Raw genomic sequence first — 22,670 nt, forward strand, 5'->3', positions numbered from 1 at the left:
AACAGCACCTCGGTGGCCCTTCGGTCTGCGGTCCTTCATGGTCATGCTGATGGCCCAGGACAAGAGATTCCAGAGCATACACTGTACTGGGAACTAGACAGGTCCTCATGGATCCACTTTACCAAAGGGCTGGCCATTCCAACGCCTCCCCGTGAGTCTGGAGAGCCATACAGCGGGCCCCAGGTCTTGTATTCTCAGGTTAGGTTCCATAACGGGTTCATTCACAGAGCCTGTTCAACACCCCGTTCACCAAAGAAGGGTGACCCCTAAAATATTCAGGGGTCAGTGTGGCTTAATTGACTAGCCAAATTTCTAAGCCCCCCTCAAATGCTACAAAACCCCCATTCCTGCCTCAGACCGCCACACAACTGCCTCGATCAGATCCCCAAACACTCCCTTTTCAGTCTGTACAAATCCCCACTGCCCTCTCGTCCTAGGAGGCCTGTGTTCTGCCTATCTGGGGGTGGCACTGTGACCTCTGAGCAGGGGCCCTGCTGCCTGCTATTCCTTCAGCATCCTTTCTCCTTAAGGTGCAAGTAATAGTGGCCAAGCTCCTGCTGGTGTCTTGAAGCCTACAAAATATACATTGCCTCCCTAATCCACTACCTGGGGGTGACCAGCCATCCTGGTCCCCCACTCTGGGGCTGGCAGGGGTCCGTCTCATGTTCCTTTTACCTGGGAGCAGCATCTGGCTCTGGCTGTAACTCCTCTTCCATGGCACTTCCAGCAAGTGCTTGTCCCCACCAGAAGTGAGAGAACATTTATCCAAACACCTCAACTGCAGTGTCTTCAGTTTTTTGTTCCAAAAGTAGGCAAGAGTTCAGTAGGCGTCCTACATTATCTGCTTCCTTCCACCCCTCTCTTCCTGGGGAGGCAAAGTTTAGTATTACTCCCACGTTCCAGTGTTCTTTGGGGCTGTGTGGCTGACTGGTTCAGACGTGACTATAAGCTTACTTGAACCAGGCCCAGTCAAGCGTATGGAACCCAAATGTTCTTGGGGACAAAAACAGATGTAGACTCAATGAAGACTTATCTAGGTCTCCCACTTCCAGGGTGCGGCCTTGGAGGGTTCCAAGGGTTCTCCACCACTGGAAACCTTGCGTGGTTGAAGCTCTAGTTTGAGGAAACTCTTCTGTTTGGCTTCTTCTGCCCCCATAGCTCTCTAACGTTGGCAGTCAGCTAGTCGCTCTGAGGTGACCAGAGTGAGATGCACTGTACCCATTCCTACAGGTGCTTCTCTTTGGGAGTCCATGAGCTCTTTCTCCATCACATACTTCCTTGGTTCCCTTGGCAGGAGTGGCTCTGTGTTCCTGAGCGCAGGCTGCTGGAAGACAGCAAAAACCTTCCGGTCTTCGCCAGCGTGGGCCGAACCAATCGGGTTCTGCTCTTTGATGACATCCTAGTGCTGATTCAGGTGAGTCGGTCCTGGGAGAAGGATAAAGAGCTAACATGATCGTCATGAAAGGCTCAGTCCTGCTGAAAGTGACACCACTTTGGTTCAAATACCATAGTGGAGTCTGGCTGTAGCTTGAAATGCTCCAGCTCAGATCCATGTATGTTTTTGACTTTCAATGGAGATTAAGAGAAGAAAGCTGGGTAGGGAAGGAGAAGAAGAGGCCTAGCGTAATTTTCTTTCCTAGTGCACTTGTGCCATCGTAACAGATCCATGCTACTTAATGTCCATGGTTGGAAGTGTACTTAGCTTTTTTTTTTTTTTCTCTATGAGAGAGAGAGGTCCTTGAACTGAAGAGATTAGGCTAAAGCCTCAATCTGCCAATACTTACGCATGTGGTTACATGCTTGCAGGACCGAATAGACTCTGGACGGGAAGAAGGGTTTGGAAAATTTTAAGTAATAAAGCATGGAACAGAGTTGGAACCAGAACTACTGCACCTTTCAAAGGCATTTCCTTTCTCTGCTTCCCTTGCTACCATCCCTGCCCCACTTCAGTGCAGGGAGCAATGTGGGCTTGGAATCGTATTGGGTTGGGCCGCACGGGATGCATGCACTGCTGGCAAATGCTACTAGAGCTGTGTGAATAACGGTTATTTTGGGTTGCTGGCAATTCTGGAATGGAAAAAATATTGGACTGAGTGAAACATTTTGTTTGAATTTTGAGCAATTTAAGGGATTTTGAATTCTTAAAATGTAAAGGAAATGTCAAAATGGTCCATTTAAACTGGGAAATCAAAACCTTTTGGTTTAGAAGGTACCACAACAAAATATTTAGACTTTTGGAATCTTTTGTTGTTTTGACACACATAATTTGGTGACACTGACACAAATTCTCAAAGTTTTGGAGTTACCAAATCTGCCTTGCTTCTCCCCCCGCCCTCCCCAAATTCAGCCAAAAAATGTCATCCAGCTCTACACGCGAGAGTCTGTTCCCTGGATCACCTGACCAGTGCTAATATCTGGGTATGTAATATCCGCTCTTCTCAAACTGCTCATCTTTCTGTCTGCTTCTTTAGGGGAACAACTGCCAGAGTTTTGATCTGAAGCTTGTGTGGGTCGATGAATCCGGCAGTGAAAAGCCAGACCCAGAGAAGTAAGTGAAATACTTTTGCTTTGAAAACAGGTTCAACTCCACATATTTCAAATCATTCACTTTGGGACCAGTCTCCTTCCCCTTACTGGTGGTAGGGTGACCAGATCGCAAGGGTGACATATCAGGACTTATTGGGCGAGTGGAGCGGGGGGGTGGGGAAGAGACAGACACAGGTGCAGAGCCCTGACCGGAGCCAGAGCACAGTGGTCTGTCTGGCCCTGTGCTACCAGCGTGCCCCTTCCTGTTGGGGGTGGGCCCATGCTGCGCCACACAGCTCCCCTGCCCAGCACCCCCTGGATCCACTATGCCCAGAGACCCCTACGACCCTTCCACCACAAATGCACAGTGCTGTGTGCATACACCCTGCCCAGCGCCCCCCTGCCCACAGCCCCACCACAGCTGCCCAGCACCCCACACGGAACCCCCCACTCGCTATTTTCCCACTACACAAAGATTTCCCCTCCCTCCCAGTGCCCTTCCCCACAGCCCCACCACCACGACTACACAATGCCCCACACAGACCCGCACTGCCCAGTGCCCTGACACACACACACACACACACACACACACACACCTCCCCCACTGCCCAGCGCTCTCCACATCCTCACTTCCCATCACCCCGCACATACCTCCCAGACACTCACTCCATCACTCCCTGGCCGCACTCACCAGCCCTGCTGGGAGGTCTCTGGCTCCTAGGGTGAGAGCGGCAAGGGGAGTCTCCAGACTCTCCACATGCTGCACCCACCACAAGCGTGAGCTCCGTGGCTCCCATTGCCCAGGAAAAGCACCAATGGGAGCTGCTGGAGACATGGAGTGGGGCTTGCAGGCGCTGGCAGCACATAGAACCCCCCTCCCCCAACCCTAAGAGCCAGAGGGACCTGCCAGGGGGCGAGGTGGGGAGTCTCGGCAGTGCTTACCTGGGGCAGCTCCTGTCCTGGGAAGCATCTGGCAGGCTGGTCCCTTTGGCTCCTAGGGTCGTGGGTTGGGTTGGGTGGGCGGAGGGCTCTCTGCCCGCTCCTGACACCTGCAAGCCCTGCCCCTGCAGCACGCAGCGCTCCTGCCGGCGGGCGGGTGCCGGGAGCTGCCCCAGCAGTGGCAAGTGGTGGCGCTGTGGCTGCGGTCCGGACGGTCCCCAATATTGGGACAAAGGGCATCCTGACCGATGTCCTGCGTCCCGACCTTACAAGTCCCCTAGAATCGGGACGTCTGGTCACCCTAACTGGTGGCTGCATGAGCAGGAGCTGGTTATTGGCTATTCATGATCCTATCTTAGACCCTTCTCAGGAAGTCTTAGTGACCGATTTAAGGAGTTCAATCTCGTTAGTTTCTCAAAAGACAAAACTCAGATATAGGGTGTAAGTACCATCTGGGGGGGAAAATACCAGGCATTAAAGGGCTCTTCAAAGTAATGGAGAGAGGTATAGTAGGAACTTATGGGTGGAAACAGAAACCTGACAAATTCACATTAAAGACAAGGAACAAACTTCTAACCATGAGGGTGATTTAACCACTGGAACACGCTACCAAGGGAAGTGATGGATTCTCCATCTCTTGATGTCTTTGGACCAAGACTGCTGGCTTTTTTTGGAAGACATGTTTGAGCCAAACCTAAGTTATTGGGCTCAATCCAGGGGTAAGCGGCTGGAGCTCTCTGGCCTGTGTTGTTCAGGAGGTCAGACTAGATGGTCATAATGGTCCCTTCTGGTCTTAAAAAAATCTTTGAATCCAAGTGGCAATTACTTGGCTGCTGGGTCAGTCTCTGAAATATGTTCGTAGAGTTGAAGGCCAGAAGGGTCTATCAGATCATCCTCTGACCTCTTGTCTGTCACAGGCCACCAACACGCCCATCATCTCCGCACCAAACCCAACAACCCAAGTATCATAGGTCACAGGAGACTGGATTGTCATGTGCCACCAGCAGAGAATAGGAGGGACCAAGGCGCACCACTGCCCAAGGCCCCCTGCAATAGCGGAGTTGAGTGAGATGCTCAGATAATCCTGCCAAGTGATTTGCACCCATACGCTGCAGAGAGGGGCAAAAAACCCTGCCAAGATCATTGCCAATCTGACTTGGGGGACTGTTCCTTCTCACCCCATGCATGGCGTTCAGGTACTCCCTGAGGATATGAGCAAGAACCAGCCAGCCAAGCACTGGAGAAAGAATGCTCAGTGCCACGCCAGAGCCCTGGCCCACGCTGCCCAGTGTCCCGTCTCCAGCTGTGGCCATCCCTGATGCTTCAGAGGAAGGAGATAAACCTCCCAGAATACACTGGGGAGAGGAAGAGTGGGAAATCCCTTCCTGACCCCTGCGGGTGGCTGGCCGATGCCCTGAACCATGAGTCTTTAGGCACATAAACCAGAAGTTGAGTACAAAGTAGTCAGAAAAGGGCAGTAAAGTCTTGCTCTGGACTGCCTGTAGAGAGAGCTCTCGCCTTTCCCCACCTCCCTAATATTGCCTTTCCGCTTAGCAGGCATGCGCTCCATATCGTCACACCAGAAGAAGCGTTCTTCCTCTCTGCCAAAGAGCCACGGATGAAGGTGAGTTGAAGTGACAGCAGTGTTCTGTAGATTCATTGTGTGCAATACCAGGGCCGTCCTGGCTGTTGGAATAAGGAGACATCAAAGCTTTAAATGCTAAAAACTGCACTTGTGTTTTGATGCAAAACACTCCGGTGCCACCTTTTGTTCGTAGGCTGATCCTTGGGATGTCCAGTCCTTGCTCATGTCCTGATTAGAAGTATAAGGTGGCCATGTAGCTGCCTAAATCCAGATTGGGATGCTCCACTGTGGTTATTGGATGTTGTGCTAAAAGGCCTTCAGCTTGAAACCTGAGCTCCCAGATGAGTAAATGGCAGGAATTTCCTAGTGTGGGAGCAGTGATCCAACATGATTACATGGTGGTGGGTAATATTGGACCCTGCTGGTGGCCGCCTGCCTGTTTCCCTGGAACTTAGCTTGTCAGGAGCCATTTGTTCTTTCCTTCTCCCGTTCCCACCTCCTGCTTGAATCCTCTGGTCCCTTTGTGCCCCCAGGCAGTCTGGCAATGGAAGCTGAATCAAGCCGTGCGCCAGGCGCTGAATGGGAAGAGAGATTTCCCCTTGTGGGGCGAGGCCGGGGAGGGAAGCGAGCCTCCTTTCCATCGCAGCTTCAAGTACGTCTTCCGAGCAGAGGGCAGATTCAAGAATGCCGCGTACGAAGGTGAATGGTACTGGGGGAAACCACATGGCAAGTAAGGACCTCAGCTTGTGTTTCCAATTCTGGGTGTAGACTTTGAGGCCATCTATCGCTCTCAGGGAGTGAGACTGGCTGGGACCAGGCAGGCAATATATCCGCCTCCCTCTGTCTGGCTTTGCCAGAGTCAGTCCTGTTGTGTGACCCTTCCTGGGCCTCTTCACTAGGTGCTACTAGTAGTACTGGCTTGTGCTGTAAACTGCTGGGTACTAAGCTAGGGATGTGGCTAAGGGCTGTTGAAAGCATCACGTGGAGTTGCACTTGAACACGGTCGTGGTTATAAAGACACATGTCTGACAGAGCCTTGAATGCTCGCCAGACCTGAACTCCATCAGCAAACAAGTCCTCTGGGTAACAAGAAAATATTCTACGTGCTGGCCGGACCTGGCCCACTCTGGCTGAGTGGGTCAGTAGAATTGATGTCCTCTCCACTCACAAGCCCTTTTTGTTACGAGCCCCAAACACTGCCCCAGTTTTGTGTCTACACATCGTAGGTCTGATCCTTCTAACAATTCATAGATTCCCTTGTCTGACTGCATGATGACACAAGCCGTGAAACTTGCACCGGAAAACGGGGACTATATTGCCAATGATCATAGAATGGGGTGGACTAAGTGAGGTGCTGGGAGATTCTTTGGTAAAACGGCCACCTGGGTATTACTGAATTATCCCTGAGGGAGAACTTATCCCTGGGTTCGTGAGTCACTTTTGGAAGAGCAAATGGTTTTCCCTTGGATTGCACCAAATGGGAGATTTGTGTTAGTAGCACCCACAGCTTCTAAATGAGATCAGGACCCTAGTGTGCTACTTACACACGGTAAAACACTGCTCCTTCCCCGGTGTGCTTTTCGTCTAGCCAGATGAGAGACAGGTGGGAGGAAGGGAAGTAGGATCCTGGTGTTACCGAGGAGTCACTTTGGCACAGACACTGAGGGTATGTTTACGTTGCAGTTTGAAAACCTGTGGCTGACCCAAGCCAGCTGACTCAGGCAAAGGGGCTGTTTAATTGCAGTGTAGGGATTCGGGCTCGGGATGGAGTCCAGGCTGTAGGACCCTCCCACCTAGCAAGGGTCTGGAACCCAGAATCCCTGTCTGTCTTCATGTGTTGTTTTTATACTTGGATTGTCAGCTCTTTGGGGCAGGGGCTGTCTTTGATTGTGTAACACCTAGCACACTGGGGGTCCTGGTTCATGACTGGGACCCTAGGAGCTGTACAGCCTCAAAGCACTTTACAAAGGAGGTCAGTACCATTGCCCCCATTTTACAGATGGGGAAACTGAGGCACGAGGCAGTGAAGTGACTTGCCCAAGGTCAATCTACACGCCAGTAGCAGAGCCAGGAAAAGAACCCAGCTCTCCTAGGTCCTAGCCCTGGGCTCAGTAGTAATCTACTGTGGGCAGTTATTTTATAGGGCAGAAAAATCTCAAAGGGGTTTGCGTATGCTTTGTGGGTCCGTTGGGGTTGGGTATGTTGGCCAGACACCGAAGTCTTGTGAACCACTTGTAAGGGGAATGTGCCCTCCTGGGAGTCATGGAGTGAATCTGGCTCCATGGCCAGTACTTGGAGCTGGTTGAAACCCTTTTTTTACTTGTCCAAATTTTGATGCGAAAGATTTTGCAAAAAAACCTTTTTTTTTCAATATTTTGCAATGTTGGGTGGTTTTGGTCCAATTAGAGTGGACAAGTTTCTGAAAAAAAAAATCTATCTTTATAAATACGCTGTCAAAACCTTTCTTTTCTACCCAGTGCTAGCTCTACCTTGGGAACAAAAAGTTGAAATAACAGAATGCCAGCTTTGTCACAACTGCCTCATTCTGAGGGTCAGATTCGCACCAGTCAGCAGACACAATCACTTCATTTTATTTGACCATGTCCATGACCTGTCTCTCTCTGCTTGGAATAGAACTATAAGAATTGCAAAAGCAGAACGAACCAATGGCTATGCAAAATGCCTCAATTTAATATAAATCCCCCATTAATTCCCTAACTCTGCTCCAGAGTGCACAAACTTGGCATATGTATTCACTGCACACTCACAAAAAAGTGTGCTCTTAACTTGGGTTAAAATAGCAGTGAAGACACGGCAACTCTGCTTTTAACTTGGGTTAGCAGCTCAAGTTAGTCTCTAGGGGAGCCTGCGGTTGACCTCCGCTGCTAACCAGAGTTAAGAACCTGGGTTTTTTTCTGTGCAGTGAAGACATACTTGGTATCGTTATCCATGCCCATGAGCACAATCAATCACCTCTGGGGTCTAGGACAATCCCTCCATGCAATTATACTATGGGGCCAGGGTGGAGGACTTCCTGACCTTAGTTGAGGAGTGGACTCTACTTAGAAGCATGGGTATTAAAAACTCTTAATGTTCTAGCATACTTAGAGGAACTGCAACTGTTCTTGATCCACTTGCTTTGAATTGCAGGGGGACTCTGAAGTGGCCTGATGGCCGGAACCATGTTGGGGATTTCAAAGAGGGCCTGGAACATGGGTAAGCTTTTATAAAGCTGGCTTCCCTTGCTTATAAACACAAGTGCAGGGGGACTGGCTGTTAAAGGGTCAGCAGAAGTGGAACCCTAAAGTATGAGTTTTCTCACCCAGTCTCTCTAGAGAAACATGGAGTTATGACCACAGTCCACAGGGCAAGTGGAACGATTTTTATGCCTTGAATCCATATCTCTGTGCAGGGGTTTTAATCCCTAGTTGTAGCTAGTAATGGCTGAACTGCATGATACAAGAGGAGCTGCTAGTCCAGGCAGAACGCAGGGCAGCAGCCTTTCCCTCCAGTCTTTGGATTTCTGAATGTTGCCTTGCCACGTTGTCTCATCTGCTCAAGTGCATCAGGTGGCTAGTACGCAAGAGAATAAGAGTCTACTACAGCTGCCAGCTAATGGGAGCTACTGCTTGAGCCGAGCCATGGTGATTCATACTTAGCGCAGACAGTCCTGGGTTGGAGCCCCAGCTGTCAGAGCACCCACGTGGAGTGTGTTGCCTCATAGGCAGGATGACACGTGTTATAGCTCAAATAGTTACAGCTGGGGGCGGGCGTCAATCACTTTCCCCTCTCACCTATGAAGTGGAGTAACGGGAGATGATCTGGGCCAAGTTCATCCCCGGGGTCAATCCACTGAAACCTAGAGAGATGGATTTGACCCTGTGTGTGTAGATCCGGGGTGGGCAAACTTTTTGGCCCGAGGGCCCCATCTGCGTGGGGAAATTGTATGCGGGGCCATGAATATAGGGCTGGGGCAGGGGGTGGGGGGGTGTGGTGTGCAGGAAGGGGCTCAGGGCAAGGGCTTGGGGGGCAGGAGGGGTGTGGGGTACAGGAGGGGGCTCAAGGCAGGGGGCAGGAGGGGTGTGGCAGAGGGTTGGGGGGCAGGAGGGGTGCAGGGTGCGGGCTCCAGCTTGGCGCCGCTTACCTCGAGCGGCTCCGGGGTGGCAGCAGCATGCAGTGGGGCGAAGGCAGGCTCCCGGAAGTGACCAGCATGTCCGGCAGTGGCTCCTGGGGGTGGGGTGGGGCAGGAGGCTCAGCTGTGCTCTGCCCGTGCCTGCAGGAACCACCCCCGAAGCTCCCATTGGCCCAGGTTCCCTGTTCCTGGCCAATGGGAGCTGCGGGGGGCACTGCCTGCAGGCGAGAGCAGCGTATGGAGCCCTCTGCCCCTTCTCCCCCAGGGGCTGCAGGGACGTGGTGCCGGCCGCTTCTGGGTGTGGCACGGGGCCGGGGCAGGCAGGGAACCTGCTGCGCCACGGGGCTGGCAATCCCGCAGGCCGGACTGAAAGCTCTGACGGGCTGGATCTGGCCCACAGGCCATAGTTTTGCCCTCCCCTGGTGTAGATGGTTTCGGAGTGACACCTGTTTTTAAAAAAGTGGGGGAGGGATAGCTTAGTGGTTTGAACATTGGCCTGCTAAACCCAGGGTTGTGAGTTCAGTCCTTGAGGGGGCCATTTAGGGATTTGGTGTAACAACAAAAAAAATAGTTGGGGATTGGTCCTGCTTTGAGCAGGGGGTGGGACTAGATACCTCCTGAGGTCCCTTCCAACCCTGAGATTCTATGGAAATTCTTCTGCGGTAGCTGTTCTTCCCCCTCTCGCACCACCCTTATGCTGAAGTCTCCTGTCTGTACTCTAGGTTTGGAATCTGCCTCATCCCGCTCATCTCCGAAGACAAGTACGACTGCTACAAATGCCACTGGTGTGAAGGCAAGATGCGAGGCTATGGAATCTGTGAGTAAGTAATGCTCAGAGCGCGGCATCCAGGGAGCGCACGTTCCTGGCTGCTTGGCGGGTGGCTGCTCACCCCTCGGTCACGGAAGAGCGAACCACAGGGCAGGCCACGAAAGGAATCTACTGTTCCTGCTGCCCCGAAGCCTGGCTCCACACTGCCTTGTTCTGCAGCAGCATGGGGTTGGAGGGGCAGGGTGGAGTGGCTGATTGATTCACGGGCCTAAAATCTCCTGTCTAGGACAGACATGGGCAAACTACAGCCCATGGGACTGTCCTGCCCAGCCCCTGAGCTCTCAGCCGGGGAGGCTAGCCCCTAGCCCCCCCCCCCCCAAGCTGTCCCCCCTTCACCACAGCCTCACCTTGCCATGCCGTGGGGGCCCGCTGGGCAGGAGAGCAGGGAGGGAGGCTCGCCTGCAGCCTCCAGGGAGCAGGCAGGCAGGCGGTGCGGGTGGTGGGAACGCGGCTGGAGGACTCAGGAGGACACCGGACAGAAGCGGTGGTTCTGCCTGGCCGGCTGTGCGGCCGCCTGGTGTCGTCCTGAGAGAAGCGGCGCTTTGAAGGGGAAACCGCTGCTTCCCTCCGGCTGCACGGCTGCCCCTGCTCCTCCTGAGTCCTCCACCCGCGTTCACAGGGACGCATTTGGAAGAGGGCTTGGGGTGTGGGGTGGGGTTCGATAAGGGGTGGGGTCCCGGGGGGCCAGTTAGGGGCAGGGCATCCTGGGAGGGTGCAGGCAGGAGACAAGAAGCAGGGGGGGGTTGGATAGGGGGTGGGTCCCAGGGGCCTGGCTGGGGGAAGGGGTGTGGATAGGGCTCAGGGGACAGGGAGCAGGAGGGGTTGGATGGAGGCAGGGGTCCTGGGAGGGGGCAGTTAGGGGACAAGGAGCAGGGCAGGTTGGATGGGTCGGGGGTTCTGAGGGGGACAGTCAGGGGGCAGGAAGTGAGAGGGGCCAGATGGGGGGTGGGGGACCAGGCTGTTTTGGGGGAGGCACAGCCTTCCCTACCCAGCCCTCTATACAGTTTTGGAACCCAAATGTGGCCCTTGGGCCAAAAAGTTTGCCCACCCCTGGCCTAGGAATATCGCAGGGCCCTGGTCTGGTTTCCCGGCCTGTGGGCCTTAACATAGGTAGCCGTAGCCATGGGACACTGCAGGTTCTCTGTACCATGGTAGGACTAGCGTTTTGGGGTCTGTCAGCTACTTTCTAGAACAATCTTGGTGTCTTGTCCTCTGTTTAGCCTGTGCCGTGCTGTGTGTGCATCACTGAGAGCATCACTCCTGGATGATCTTAATGACGCACACAGCTTTCTCCTGTCTTTTTTGCCTGGCGTGCTGTGCGGGCTAAATGTGCACCTTCCCCTTCGGAAGGCAGGGCTGTAATTGTTTGCTTCAGCGGTTCAGGAGAACAAGGCGGCTGGCGTAGCAGTGGGCTCTTGGATCTGGTTTCCGGGAGGACTCCTGGACCTAGTGTCCTGTCTAGTGAAACACTGGAATAGAGGGTAACATCTGTTCTGACTGGGTTTCCAATAACTATTTCCCATTGAGAGGCGTTAGGTTCGTGCCACCCTTTTCCTGCTCCACTACAGGGTTTGCTGTCCCTGAACTATAGGGGAGCTGGGTGGACTCCAGACTAAAAGGATCTATGTAAGGGAAACACCCATATTCTGCATTGTAACGCCCCGTCATCCTTGTTCAGCAAACACAGGACTCCAAAACAGAGCCCTTCTCAACTGGAGTGTGGTTGTACATAACCCTCTAACTTCCAGCCCAGGTTGACTGATGGGGACAGGGGCCATCTTCTCTTGTTTGTACAGCACCTTGCACAGTGGAACCCTGAACCTTGCTGTGGACCTGTTGGTGCTTCTGTAATACAAACTTAACTATATCAGGATCGGAATAGCCAATTTTATAAATACCCACCAACGCCTCTGCCATCTCAGCTCTAGCCAACCTTGCTCTGACCCTCTCAGATTGGTGGCAGTCGAGAATACAACTTAGGTCTCTGGAGTGGGAGTCAGACCTACGGTGTGAATCTGCTGGGTTTCCTGTGATGACGTCTAGTTACGCAGGCTGAATTGGGCTGTCAAATCATGCTTTAGAATGAAAGACGTTTCCAGGAGTCAGCAAGGAGCGTCTCCAGGTCGAACACTGCTCAGTTGGCCAAATGCATTCTGGGTTTGCCAGCATTTGAAGCAGCAAGTTCTTGCCCCTTCTGGGGAAAGGGTAGTTGATGGAGTGAGCGAAAGTGGCAAATACTGTGGTAGTGTGAAAGTAGAATGAATTATATTGTAAAAATAAGAATGGATTAAAGAAATGTTGTATGTACCTTTAAGCAGAAATAAGAAATGTTGAAATACAGGTGCCAGGAAAAGAAACATTAGGCATAAACAATGGTGCTAATGGCGAAACATTAACAGAAGATGGGTAATAGTTAGTAAGGAAATAAGATATGCATGCCTAGCCCAGGTAAACTTATCTAATTCTGCTTCCTTTGTTATCTTGTTAAGTTCTCACCCTTTTATCTGTATAAATAAGATAGTTTGTGTCTTGCATGGTGCTCACATTATCTGGGTGTTATTAGCAGAGCGCTGTGCTAATAAAACAGAGTGGTCTGACAAACTGTGAGTCCTGAGTCTAACTTTGACAGTAGGATCTTTTAATGCTGGCTTTTAATGTCTAGGTTCATAATGTTCTGCAGAATATACCTGCACTGTTGACTGGACTGAGACATATAGCAACAGTTCTCTAACTACATTCAAAGGTTAATCGTTTTAGATGACAAATAGGCCATATAAGGGGAACTCAGCTATACCACTTGCATAGTGTATCTCATGTTCAGAGCATAACATCATCTAACCTTCACAGTAGCCCTGTAACTCTCCTCATTGTTTCCTTTCTAGAGGCAGAGGGAGATGCATTGGCATGTATAAGAATTAGGACTCGGGGCTGGCTTATTCCCTGGCCTATGCTCTCTGAAGCCTGGGTGGCTAGTGGGTTTAGAAACAAAACATAAGAGGCTCTATACTATCTCCAATCCAGCTGAGGACGGGAGTGACCAAGTAGTTACCATCTGCCTAGTTGGCTGCGAACCTGAGTGAAATTAGCTGGGTTTCAATCCCAGTTCCTAGCGAACAGGTGTCGGTATAACACACTCCGGTACCCTTGTTGGCAGCCTCCATTGAGAGGTTAAGGACTGAACTACCCCTCTTAGAGGAGCATCCAAATTCAAGGCTTAGATTTGGGGTTCCGGTTGTCTAGACCCATCTACTCTTGTTGCTGTAAGTGGTGCCTCGTAGGGCAGGCGTGACGCATGCTGTTAGGGAAGCTTGCACCGCTGTTACTCTGCTGCCAGGAAACTGAAGTCCTCTAGCACTAAGCAAGGGCAACAGCAAGAGAAATAGGTAGTGCCTACTGGTCTTAAAGATGATGCTGTCCATTCTCTCTCTAGGTATGGAAATGAGATGGTTTACAAAGGGTACTTCAACGATAATCTGCGTCAAGGATTTGGCATCCTGGAAAACCCTTCAGCGGAGCAGCCGTTTAAGTACACGGGGCAATGGGATAATGACAAGAAGAATGGATATGGAGTCTGGGATGACAAGGACAGGTAATGCTATGGAAGGGAGCTCAGGAAATGTTCACAACACCTGGGTTTTCAGCATTCCTTGGTCTGAAGCATATTCGACGTGAACTCGAGATGGGCAAAGTTTATGCAAAGTTTAAGCTGTGCTGAGGGTTGGAAATTCTGTTTCACAAAGGATTTTAAATTGGGTTTCATTCCAATTTAGAACAAACCCCCAACACTTTTTGAAATTCTCCACGCAAGAAACATTTTAGAAAACCCTAATTTGGGGTCGATTGAAACACGTCATTTTGATTTCAACCTTATTTCTGTTTGAAAACTAAAATTTTCCAAACCAATTTTTTTCAAAGCAAAAAATTGAAATCCTTCATTTGAAAATCCTGAAGTGGGACATAGAGATGGTTGGAACTCTTTCTAGTTGTTCTCCAAAATGAAAATTGACACAAGTTTGCAAGGTGACTAGATTTTGATGGAACTGCACTTTCCAACAGAGAAAGGGTTCCATCAAAGTTTAGCCTCTAGCGGTAACACCTGAGATGACCTGATATGGATGTGGGTGTGCTGACCCATATGACTGCCTTGGAACAATGTAATGATGCCAGAATATCAAGTTTAGAACCATGAGTGCCCCTTGCAGCAAAATCCCTTGCAGCAATAGCAGTGTCTGAGTTGCAATGATGTCAGGACGACTAATGTTCTGCAAGTTGTGTGCAGGATGGCTGTAGAAAGAGTAGGATGGGTGGGGGCTCCTTGCATGCATGCATGCATGACTCTTCTGGAAAATGGAAATGTATATCTGTGTTTGTGGCTGGATGGTTGTTAAGTATGTTACTGATGTAGGGTCAACAAACATTGAAAAGCAGCATTGTTAAATCAACAGTACATGGACTGAGCTGCAAGTTTTTATCAACAAAAGATCTCCCTGGCTTTCCAAAGGCTTCCTGCACAATCAAGTGACCTGCTGATAAGGGTTTGTGTAGGAAATCTTTAGCATGTCGCCAAGATGGGAGGACTTGCCATGTGTGTGGACAGCTCTAGCTTGCTGGACTATGTCCTGTCCCTCAGTCAACCATGGGCTTATAAGCAGGTGTTCTCTGGCTCCACTTACAAAGGGGACACTCGGATCTAGTCTTTGGGGGAAGGTGTTCGGGGCGGGGGGTTGACTATGCCATGATCATGGTCCAATCAACACTTCCTCCAGGTTAAGGTTGGTCCCTGCTGCCTTCCTTCCAAGGCGTAAGACTTAGAGCCGCCTCATTCAGAGCAAATCATCCTCCCTGGGTACCAGAGCTCTCTGGAAGATTTTGCCTTGTCTCTGGGCTGGGTGCGGTTAACCGGGAGGGGATATCAAAATCCTTACCAATGCCTTTGACCCATAGATAACCCTTCCTTTTGCCGCAGTCTGCACAGAACCATGTGACAGCTGGGGGGAAGCCTGGAAGAGAAACAACCCCATTGGCTGCATCGCAGGAAATGTATGCCCTAGTGGATGTTCAGGCCTTATCTGTGCTAGAATTTTAGCCTTGCTTTTCTGCTGTCAAATAGAGTCTTGAAACAGGGGAAAGCACCAGGAGAGTGAATAATGGCTTCCATTGTATATACTGTAGAGAGGAGGCTTTCACCTGTGCAGCTATACTGATGGGTGACATCTGGGCTAACATCAAAAGTGGGGGGAAGGGTCTGACATATATGAGATACAGAGACCTGACTGGTGGCACCACTCTGGATAGCGAGTCACCAGAGCCATCCAGTCGGCCTTTCCCAACTTACTAAATATGTCTCTAATTCACACACTTAAACAAAGTGGATGTTCAAACAATCCCTGACATCTTTCAGAAGCTGTCCACAGTATAAGGATGAAACTCATACCAGGTGTAAGCAAGCACCTTCTTTTACCTGGTGTGAAGCTGGCTCATTGTCTTAGTTCTCAATGGTCTTGTGCAAAGTTCTTCACTAGTGGTGTATAAGGGCCTCCTATCTTGTGTTCCAGAGGGGAGAGGTACATTGGGATATGGCAAGATGACCACAGGCATGGACAAGGCATTGTGGTGACCCAGTCAGGCGTGTGCTACCAAAGAACGTTTCATGTGGATAAAATGGTGGTGAGTAAATAACTTTCCTGTGGATACTTTAGTCAATAGACTACGGAATCCCTTATCCAGAGGATGAGGAAAAGATGAGAACACTCTCTTATTAAAGTAAGAATCTTTCAGGTGTGTAGGAGGCAGTATGACTTAAGCATTGGTTTCTTACCACAAGATCATCACTTAACTTGAGGGGAAACCCAGAACACTTCATGTGATGGGACTACCTCATAACCACCTGCAGCCCCAGGCTTTGCATTTTTCACCACCTCCCTAAGGTGCACCCACATCTGAACTGGTACATATGGAGCATCACTACCTGCTAGTGATACTAGAAAAAGAGAAATCGAAAGGAAACCTACATATCTGTATTACGGCAGGCCCTAGGAGACCCTACCATGAAACCGGGCCCCATTATTCTAAGTGCTGTACAGGCTTGTAACAAACTGACCTGTAAACTCGTCAGGCAAAGTAACAATTAACACATGGAAGTTGTTGTTGCCATAAGGTTGTCCATAGAGGCCAAGCATTTAGTATTATTAATAAAAGGATTGTTCACTTGTATGGATAATGAGAACCCAATTTCACTAGCAAATGACTGGAGGGACAGAAAATGCAAATCTCTTAACACAGCAATTTAATCCTGAATCAGGACAAAGTCCAAAAACATGACCCTTCTTCCTGAGAACTAAAAGGGAATTTGTTCCTGGCTGTAGGGTGACCAGATGAGAGGAAGAAAATATCGGGACACATTGGGGGGGTCCGCCTGCGGAGCGGAAAAAAAAAAAAAAGCAGAGTGTTGCCGGCGAAGCGAAATATTGGGACAAATTGCGTCCTGACCAAAGATCGGTCGGGACGTGGGACAAACACCTAAATATCGGGACGTCTGGTCACCCTACCTGGCTGCCAACCTGGAAGATGCTAGAAAGTGAAATTGACAAGACCCTATTAGATGGTCAGCTGTCACCTCACTTTTCCCTCAGAAATATTTAATTTTGCAAACAGAGCATTTTCCACGGGGAAATCATTCGGCTGGCGATTCCCAACCAGCTCTAAAAATGACCTCCTGTGTGCACGTCCGTCCGTCCTTTCGGTTTCAGGGCCTAAACAAACAGTGACGGAAATCATGAAGCAACTTCCCCATGGGCACAGTATTCGATGTTTGGCCACTCCAGAGTTTCTTGCTGCTTCCTCTAAAGCATGCACCACTGTAACCTTTGGATTTTGTCGATGCTGACACCGGCCTCCAATGGGTATGGGGATATGTAGTGGAGTCATGCTTGTTACATTACTGGCCATGGTCAGAGAAGGAATCCTGAGCTAGGACTACTGGCTTGATCTGTGTGGTAATTCCTTGGTTTCTGTTGTACCACTGGCCACTTAAATCAGATGCTTGGGATAGGAAATCAGTCTCTAACCAGGATTCCTGTATGAAGCACCCTTCTTACACCCACTTCCTTGCAAGAAAACTCCTTTCCCACCTAGTGCCTGTTAGTCTTACGTTAATACACGATCTCCCTCCCCACTATAACGTGCCATACACACTGCACCCCACAAATGGCATGTGTCAGTGTGCCCATGTGTTGGATAAAATGCAATAACTTACCAGAAGCCAACGTGTCTCATTCCCCACTCTGCACTCGATGTCTGTTCTTCGATCCCTAGGGTTCCGGGATTCTCCTCTTAGAAGATGACTCCGTTTATGAAGGCAACTTCACAAGAGATCTGACATTTGTTGGAAAGGTGAGCTGCTTGCCTATGCTCAACCCTGCTGTGTTACTGCTAACTTTCAAGAAAGCTGGCACTCCTGTCCATCAAAGTTCATACCTTTTTTTTCCCTATTAGTTACAGCTCCTTTTATCACACTAGAAATTTTACAACAAAAGGTTAGCATGGCCCCATGTTTTCTGTGGTTCTACAGCTGCAGAATCAGATGCAACCTTTGTTTTTTAAGTCCCTAGCCCTACTGGTGGCTTAGAGAACCCCACAAACTGGAACAGTGCAAACACAATGCTTTGGTACCGGAGTCTGCACTAGCCTGCAACAATAGCTCAGAGGTGTGAGCGGCTCCATTTGTTTCAATGGCTTCACTTTGAAATGTGAAGATGACCATTTAAATCGACACGTTAAAGCATTTAGGGTACTAGGGTTGAGTTTTTTCCTAAGGCACAAGTACCACTGAAATTAATGTTGGGTTTGAAAAGATCCATACTTGGGATCAAGGAGGCCTTGATCCCTGGTTCACATCCTAAGAAGGGCTGGCTCTACTGAATTACTTAGTTTCTGAGCTCATTAAACCTCCTAGCCTGAATCAAGAGCATTCCCAGAGTGCTGCAGAATCCAGAGACCTTGTCTCACAGAACAGGGCTTACCTGGGTAGTAAAAAGCACTCAAGGGATCCATTCTTGCAAGCTTTCCAGGTGCACATGTATGCATTTTCCTGTGCTCACCTCACTGCGCCAATGATGCCAAGCCCGTTGGTGCCTTAAGGAACAGGGGAGAAACTAAGCAAGAATTAGACTTCTAACTTGGCGGCCGCAGCCCAGCCGCCCGCAGTCCTTCTTCCGCTTGGGAGCAGCGTGACAGTGGAGTTGTTCTCAGAGCTCTTCTTCTCCGCGCCTGTCTGGTAGTAGTGTATAGTTTTTAGTGTATATTGTTGTTAGTTTCTTGTATTAGTTGTTACACTAGTTGTATAGTAGTTATAGTATATAGTTATTTAAGCTGCCTTTGCCTCTCGCCTTTTTTCTTGTGCTTATGTGTTAGGCTTGCAAGAGCTGGCCTGGTTAGTGGCCTGCCCGAGTTGAGAGGTGACCCCCCCGACGCGTTGCCTGGGGCAATGAGCGCTGCCCCTGCAGCGACATTTGCCTAAGCATGACTGCAACATTTGGACGAGCCTCATGGAGCGCGCTGATGGAGGTCGCACCAGCCCGGTCTACCTCCTTGCCTCGCTCCCGGCACACGCCAACACCCGGCCGGAGCGCCGCCCCGCCAGCACCCGCTCCCGCCTCAGCCAGCCTCCGGCACCCGGCGCTCCGGCGCCGAACTCCGAGCCGCCACCCCGACCAGCCCGCTCCCGCAAAAGGGCGCCAAGCAAGCACCTGCAAACAGCCCGCCAGCCCGCAGCCCCCCCGCCAGAAGCCCGCACCGCCGCAAGGCTGAGGCAGCCAGCGCCAGCCGCCAGCGCCGCCGAGCCCAGCGCAGCGCCGCCGAACCGCAGCCGGACCCGCACCGCCAGCCGCCACCGACGGAGGAGCGCCCAGGAGTTCGGGCTACGCGGGCGCGCCGGCGCGCAAAGGGCCAAGACCGCTCACACGCCGGAAGGGCGCAACCGAGGTGGAAGCCGCCTGGACTCTGAAACTCGCTGAAAGCCTCTGATGAGGCGCCCTGAAGGCCGAGATCGCTCCGTTCTCCTCGCCGGGCCGACGCCCGCTTCTCCGCGACGCCGCCCGGCCGCACCGCCGCCAGCGCCGACCGCGCGGGCGCCGCGCGCCGCCTGCCTGCGGTCGGCGCGCCGGCCCCGCCGCCCGTCGGTCCGGCGGCACCACCAAGGGCCCGTCGTCGCGCGGCGCGGCCCGGTCGCCCGGCGCAGTCGGCACGCGCGCCGTGTCTCGCGGCGCCCCGTCGGCCGCCGCGCGCGGCGCGCCGCGCAGCCGCAGCCGCGCCACGCTGCGCGCTCAGCTCTCGGTCCTCGGCGCCGCGGCCGGTCGCTCTCGACCGCGCCGCCCAATCGGCGCCGCGCGCCGCCGCCGCGCCGCCACATCACGCACGGATGTTGCCGGCCCGGACCGGCGCCGGCCTTTCACCGCACCGATGCGAGACCTGTACCGCCCGGAGAGCCCCGCCTTCAGGGAGGCCCTCAGTCCCAGCGCAGGCCTTTCAGCGGATGGAGCGGCCAGTTGGGGTCCCTTCACCCAAGAGCTCCCATTGGCTCTCAACTGGGCCCAAGGTACCCTGGGCCCAACATGAGCAGGAGGCCACTGTTCGCTGCCACAGGTCCCATGGCACTCAGCCCACCCTGGCCCCGCCACGCACTGTTGGGGCATGAAGCGCTGGCACCGGGCCCCCAGCCTGCGCGCAGCCCCCTCCTCCAGAGGCAGGCCTCCGGCGCTGGCCCTGCGCACTCTGTCCGGTGGCGGCCAGCGCCAACCACCCCGGCCGCTCCACTCCCGAGCCCTCAGGACCTTCGCGCCCATCAGGCCATCAACCTGACACGAGCGCGCCATCAACCTGCCACGCGGGAGCAGACGAAGAGTGAGAGTAGCGCAATCATTCATCCCGCGGAGCAGAACATGCCATTCATCCGAATCGTCGCACGATCCCGCGCCCCCACCCCGCGCGAGGCCAGCTGGCCCACGCCGCGAAATCGGACGGCACGCCTCGCAAGACCGGCGCTCCTTCCCATCCATCCCCGCAACCCGGGCGCTGGTACCCCACCGAATCTGTGGTGACTGGGGCGCTGAACTGGGGACAGCCTGGCGCGTGGACGTCTTGGAGCCCCTGGTTTGAAACTTAACAGAGTCCGCGCTACGACGCGCGGACTTAAAAGATCGCGCCCGCTCTCCTGGCTTACCTTTCCTCCGCGATACCTTCTAACATCCTGGGCTGCCTGGGAAAGCGCCCTGGGCTCCTGGGAAACGAGGCTGCCTGGGCTGCTCGCTGCAGGGAGAGCCCTGCAAGTTGGCCTACTTTCCATAGGACTCGGGGGACGGAGGCTCTGGGGGCGCCTCCGGCGGTGCGGACCAGGTGGCCCTCGCGGACTTGTCGCGCGGCAGGCCAGGGCGGTCCACCGCCTCCACTCATCCACGGGACCACCCATATGAAATGCAGGGCCTGTTCTGGAGAGACCCCTGCCCCGGAGGGCGAGTGGCACTCCGGCTACCCCTGTTCTCGGACTGAACTGTCTGGGATGGCTGCTCCACTATAGCTCGGGCGATGGCAATCGGGGCCAGAGCTCAGCACTCCAGGCCACTGCGGCACGGCCCGACCGAGGCGCCGCGCATTGGGCAATCGCGCGGGGCGGGGGCTTAATAATCGTCTGGCCCCATTAATGCAGCTCATCGGCCGGGCACGTCTCCGGAAGGCTCCAAACCTCCCTTCTCCTCTCGCCCAAGTCCCAAGTCGCGGGCCAAAGCTCCTCTCCATCTCCTTTTCATCCAAGGTACACATCAGACGGTGCATCAGTTTAACCCAATCTTTCACGGCAGCCAGCCCGGTCTTGAGGCTGGCTCCCCTCTCACTTTCCCCCCCTCCTACCCTCCCCCCACCTCCCACCCTCACCCTCCTCCGTCCTCTTCACCCCTCCCCCCTCAGTCCTCCCCCCCTCCGTCCTGCCCAGAGGTGCCTCATTCAGGCGTTGGCAGGGGATTTTCCAGTCAGGATCAAGGGGGGGGTCGAAGGGAGGTGCTCCCGCCATTGGGCAGGGATTTTACTGCAAAATCCTTCTCCCATCTTGGACCTCGGGTCGAACTCCATCCTCTCTATCCTGGAGATTGTTTGGGGACTCGGCATGAAGACCATTATCCCTTTCTTTGGCACCCCTTATCCCTCCCCGATATCCAGGAGACTTACTTTGCGGTATGCCACCCCCAGATGCTACTGCTTCGCGAACCGTCACGCCCACCACCAGTTTGGTGTACCTGCCACCTCTCCCATCCTACGGCGCTCGATTCACAATGCCATGCCGGACGAAGTCGCGGGCCCTCCGTGCGTACCTGATTCCGGGTGCCGCTCGATGACTGGCTGACTGCGGTGCTGGTCAGAGCTCTCGCCCGCTTCGCAACACCGACAAGTCTAGCCTGTGTGTCAACACCGCCAAGTCGCCCAGTACTCTCGCCTGCTTGTCAACACCGACAAGTCCCCCCTCGGACTCCTCCAGCGCTCCTGGGATGGAGCTGGCCGGACCACACTTCTGCCAGAGCCCGGACCTCGCCTCGCCTTGGACATCTGGACAACAGTGCGGTGCTGCCTTTGCCTTCCTTGACCGCAAGGCGGTAGGGGCTGCGTCTCCGGTCACGGTCGTGTGTGATGGCGCGACGACCGCGCGCGTGGCACTGACATCGCTGTGCCGCCCTCACCCCCTCCCCTGGCTCACCTGGTCGCTGGATCCCGAGACAGTCTGACCAGGGTGGTCCCTCTCCCCTGCCTCCGGGATCCTCACCGCCCTGACCACACCCGCCTGGCTCGCCCGCCGCCTCCTCGCGCAAGACCTGCGCGCTCGCCAGGGGGCTGGGCGCTGGGGCTGTCTCTGGTCAGCCCAGGAGCTCTCAGCCCCTCTCTCATGGCCCCCAGCTTCCTCCATATCAACGGCACGGCCGTGAGTCTGATCCGTCACGGGTCTCGCCAGGACCGCTGTCAGGACCAGGTGGCAGCGGTGTGTTACACAGCCACAGCTCGCAATTTCTTCATGGCGCGCTCAGCCTCCCGGGCGATCTCGCCCACTTTCGCTTTTTGATGGCTTTCTGGGATGGCCCACGCAGCACCGATTTGGCCGACGTTTGAGCAGGTACCGTTGGTCCAGAACACGCCCTTTTGAGCAGGAGCAGAGGTGTGGCTTCTCCATGGTGGTCCCTGCCCCCAGAATCTTCTAGCCAATCTTCCACAGGACAGGTTTCCCCAGAGTTTGGCCGGGCCCAACCCCCAGGTCAGCTCCTCTGCTCCTTTTTCTCTTGCCATCAAGCTCCCTCTCCTCTCGTTCTCCTCCTGCTGCCATGGACGGCTCCTCTATGCCCCTTCGTTTCCGCTTTGTCACAGTATTACTCCCGCTGCTCCGAGAGACAGGGGCCGCCGGGCACTCCTCTTCAGCCTGGCCCTGGCCGAACCCATATACCCTGCTTGGCCGCTCCCATTCTCGACACGGACACCAGACTTCTTCACCCTACACCTCGCTGCAGACGCCGCAGACTTTGTCACCCGCTGAGTCAGCACGAGAGTGATCTGAGTGCGGCAGCAGCAGAAGTGCAGCGTTGCAGGGGGGCAAGGCAGTCGCAGCAGTGCAGCAAGTTCTGCTGGGA

General features: G+C 53.3%; 1 protein-coding gene across 5 annotated transcripts in view; it reads left to right on the top strand.

Moving 5' to 3' along the window:
- Positions 1-22,670, top strand: part of ALS2CL (ALS2 C-terminal like) — an 80,149-nt gene that overhangs the window by 41,921 nt on the left and 15,558 nt on the right. For 4 of the 5 annotated variants that reach the window (XM_039526977.1, XM_039526974.1, XM_039526976.1 and 1 more), the window contains 9 exons: positions 1,295-1,414; positions 2,472-2,548; positions 5,020-5,089; positions 5,584-5,780; positions 8,201-8,266; positions 9,905-10,003; positions 13,442-13,600; positions 15,567-15,678; positions 17,326-17,403. In XM_039526977.1, the coding sequence (XP_039382911.1) occupies positions 1,295-1,414; positions 2,472-2,548; positions 5,020-5,089; positions 5,584-5,780; positions 8,201-8,266; positions 9,905-10,003; positions 13,442-13,600; positions 15,567-15,678; positions 17,326-17,403 (978 nt within the window). The remainder of the gene's footprint in view (positions 1-1,294; positions 1,415-2,471; positions 2,549-5,019; positions 5,090-5,583; positions 5,781-8,200; positions 8,267-9,904; positions 10,004-13,441; positions 13,601-15,566; positions 15,679-17,325; positions 17,404-22,670) is intronic. The other variant, XM_039526978.1, reaches the window with a different exon arrangement.

The sequence above is a fragment of the Mauremys reevesii genome, linkage group 2 (genome assembly GCF_016161935.1).
Source record: "Mauremys reevesii isolate NIE-2019 linkage group 2, ASM1616193v1, whole genome shotgun sequence".
Lineage (NCBI taxonomy): Eukaryota > Metazoa > Chordata > Testudines > Geoemydidae > Mauremys > Mauremys reevesii.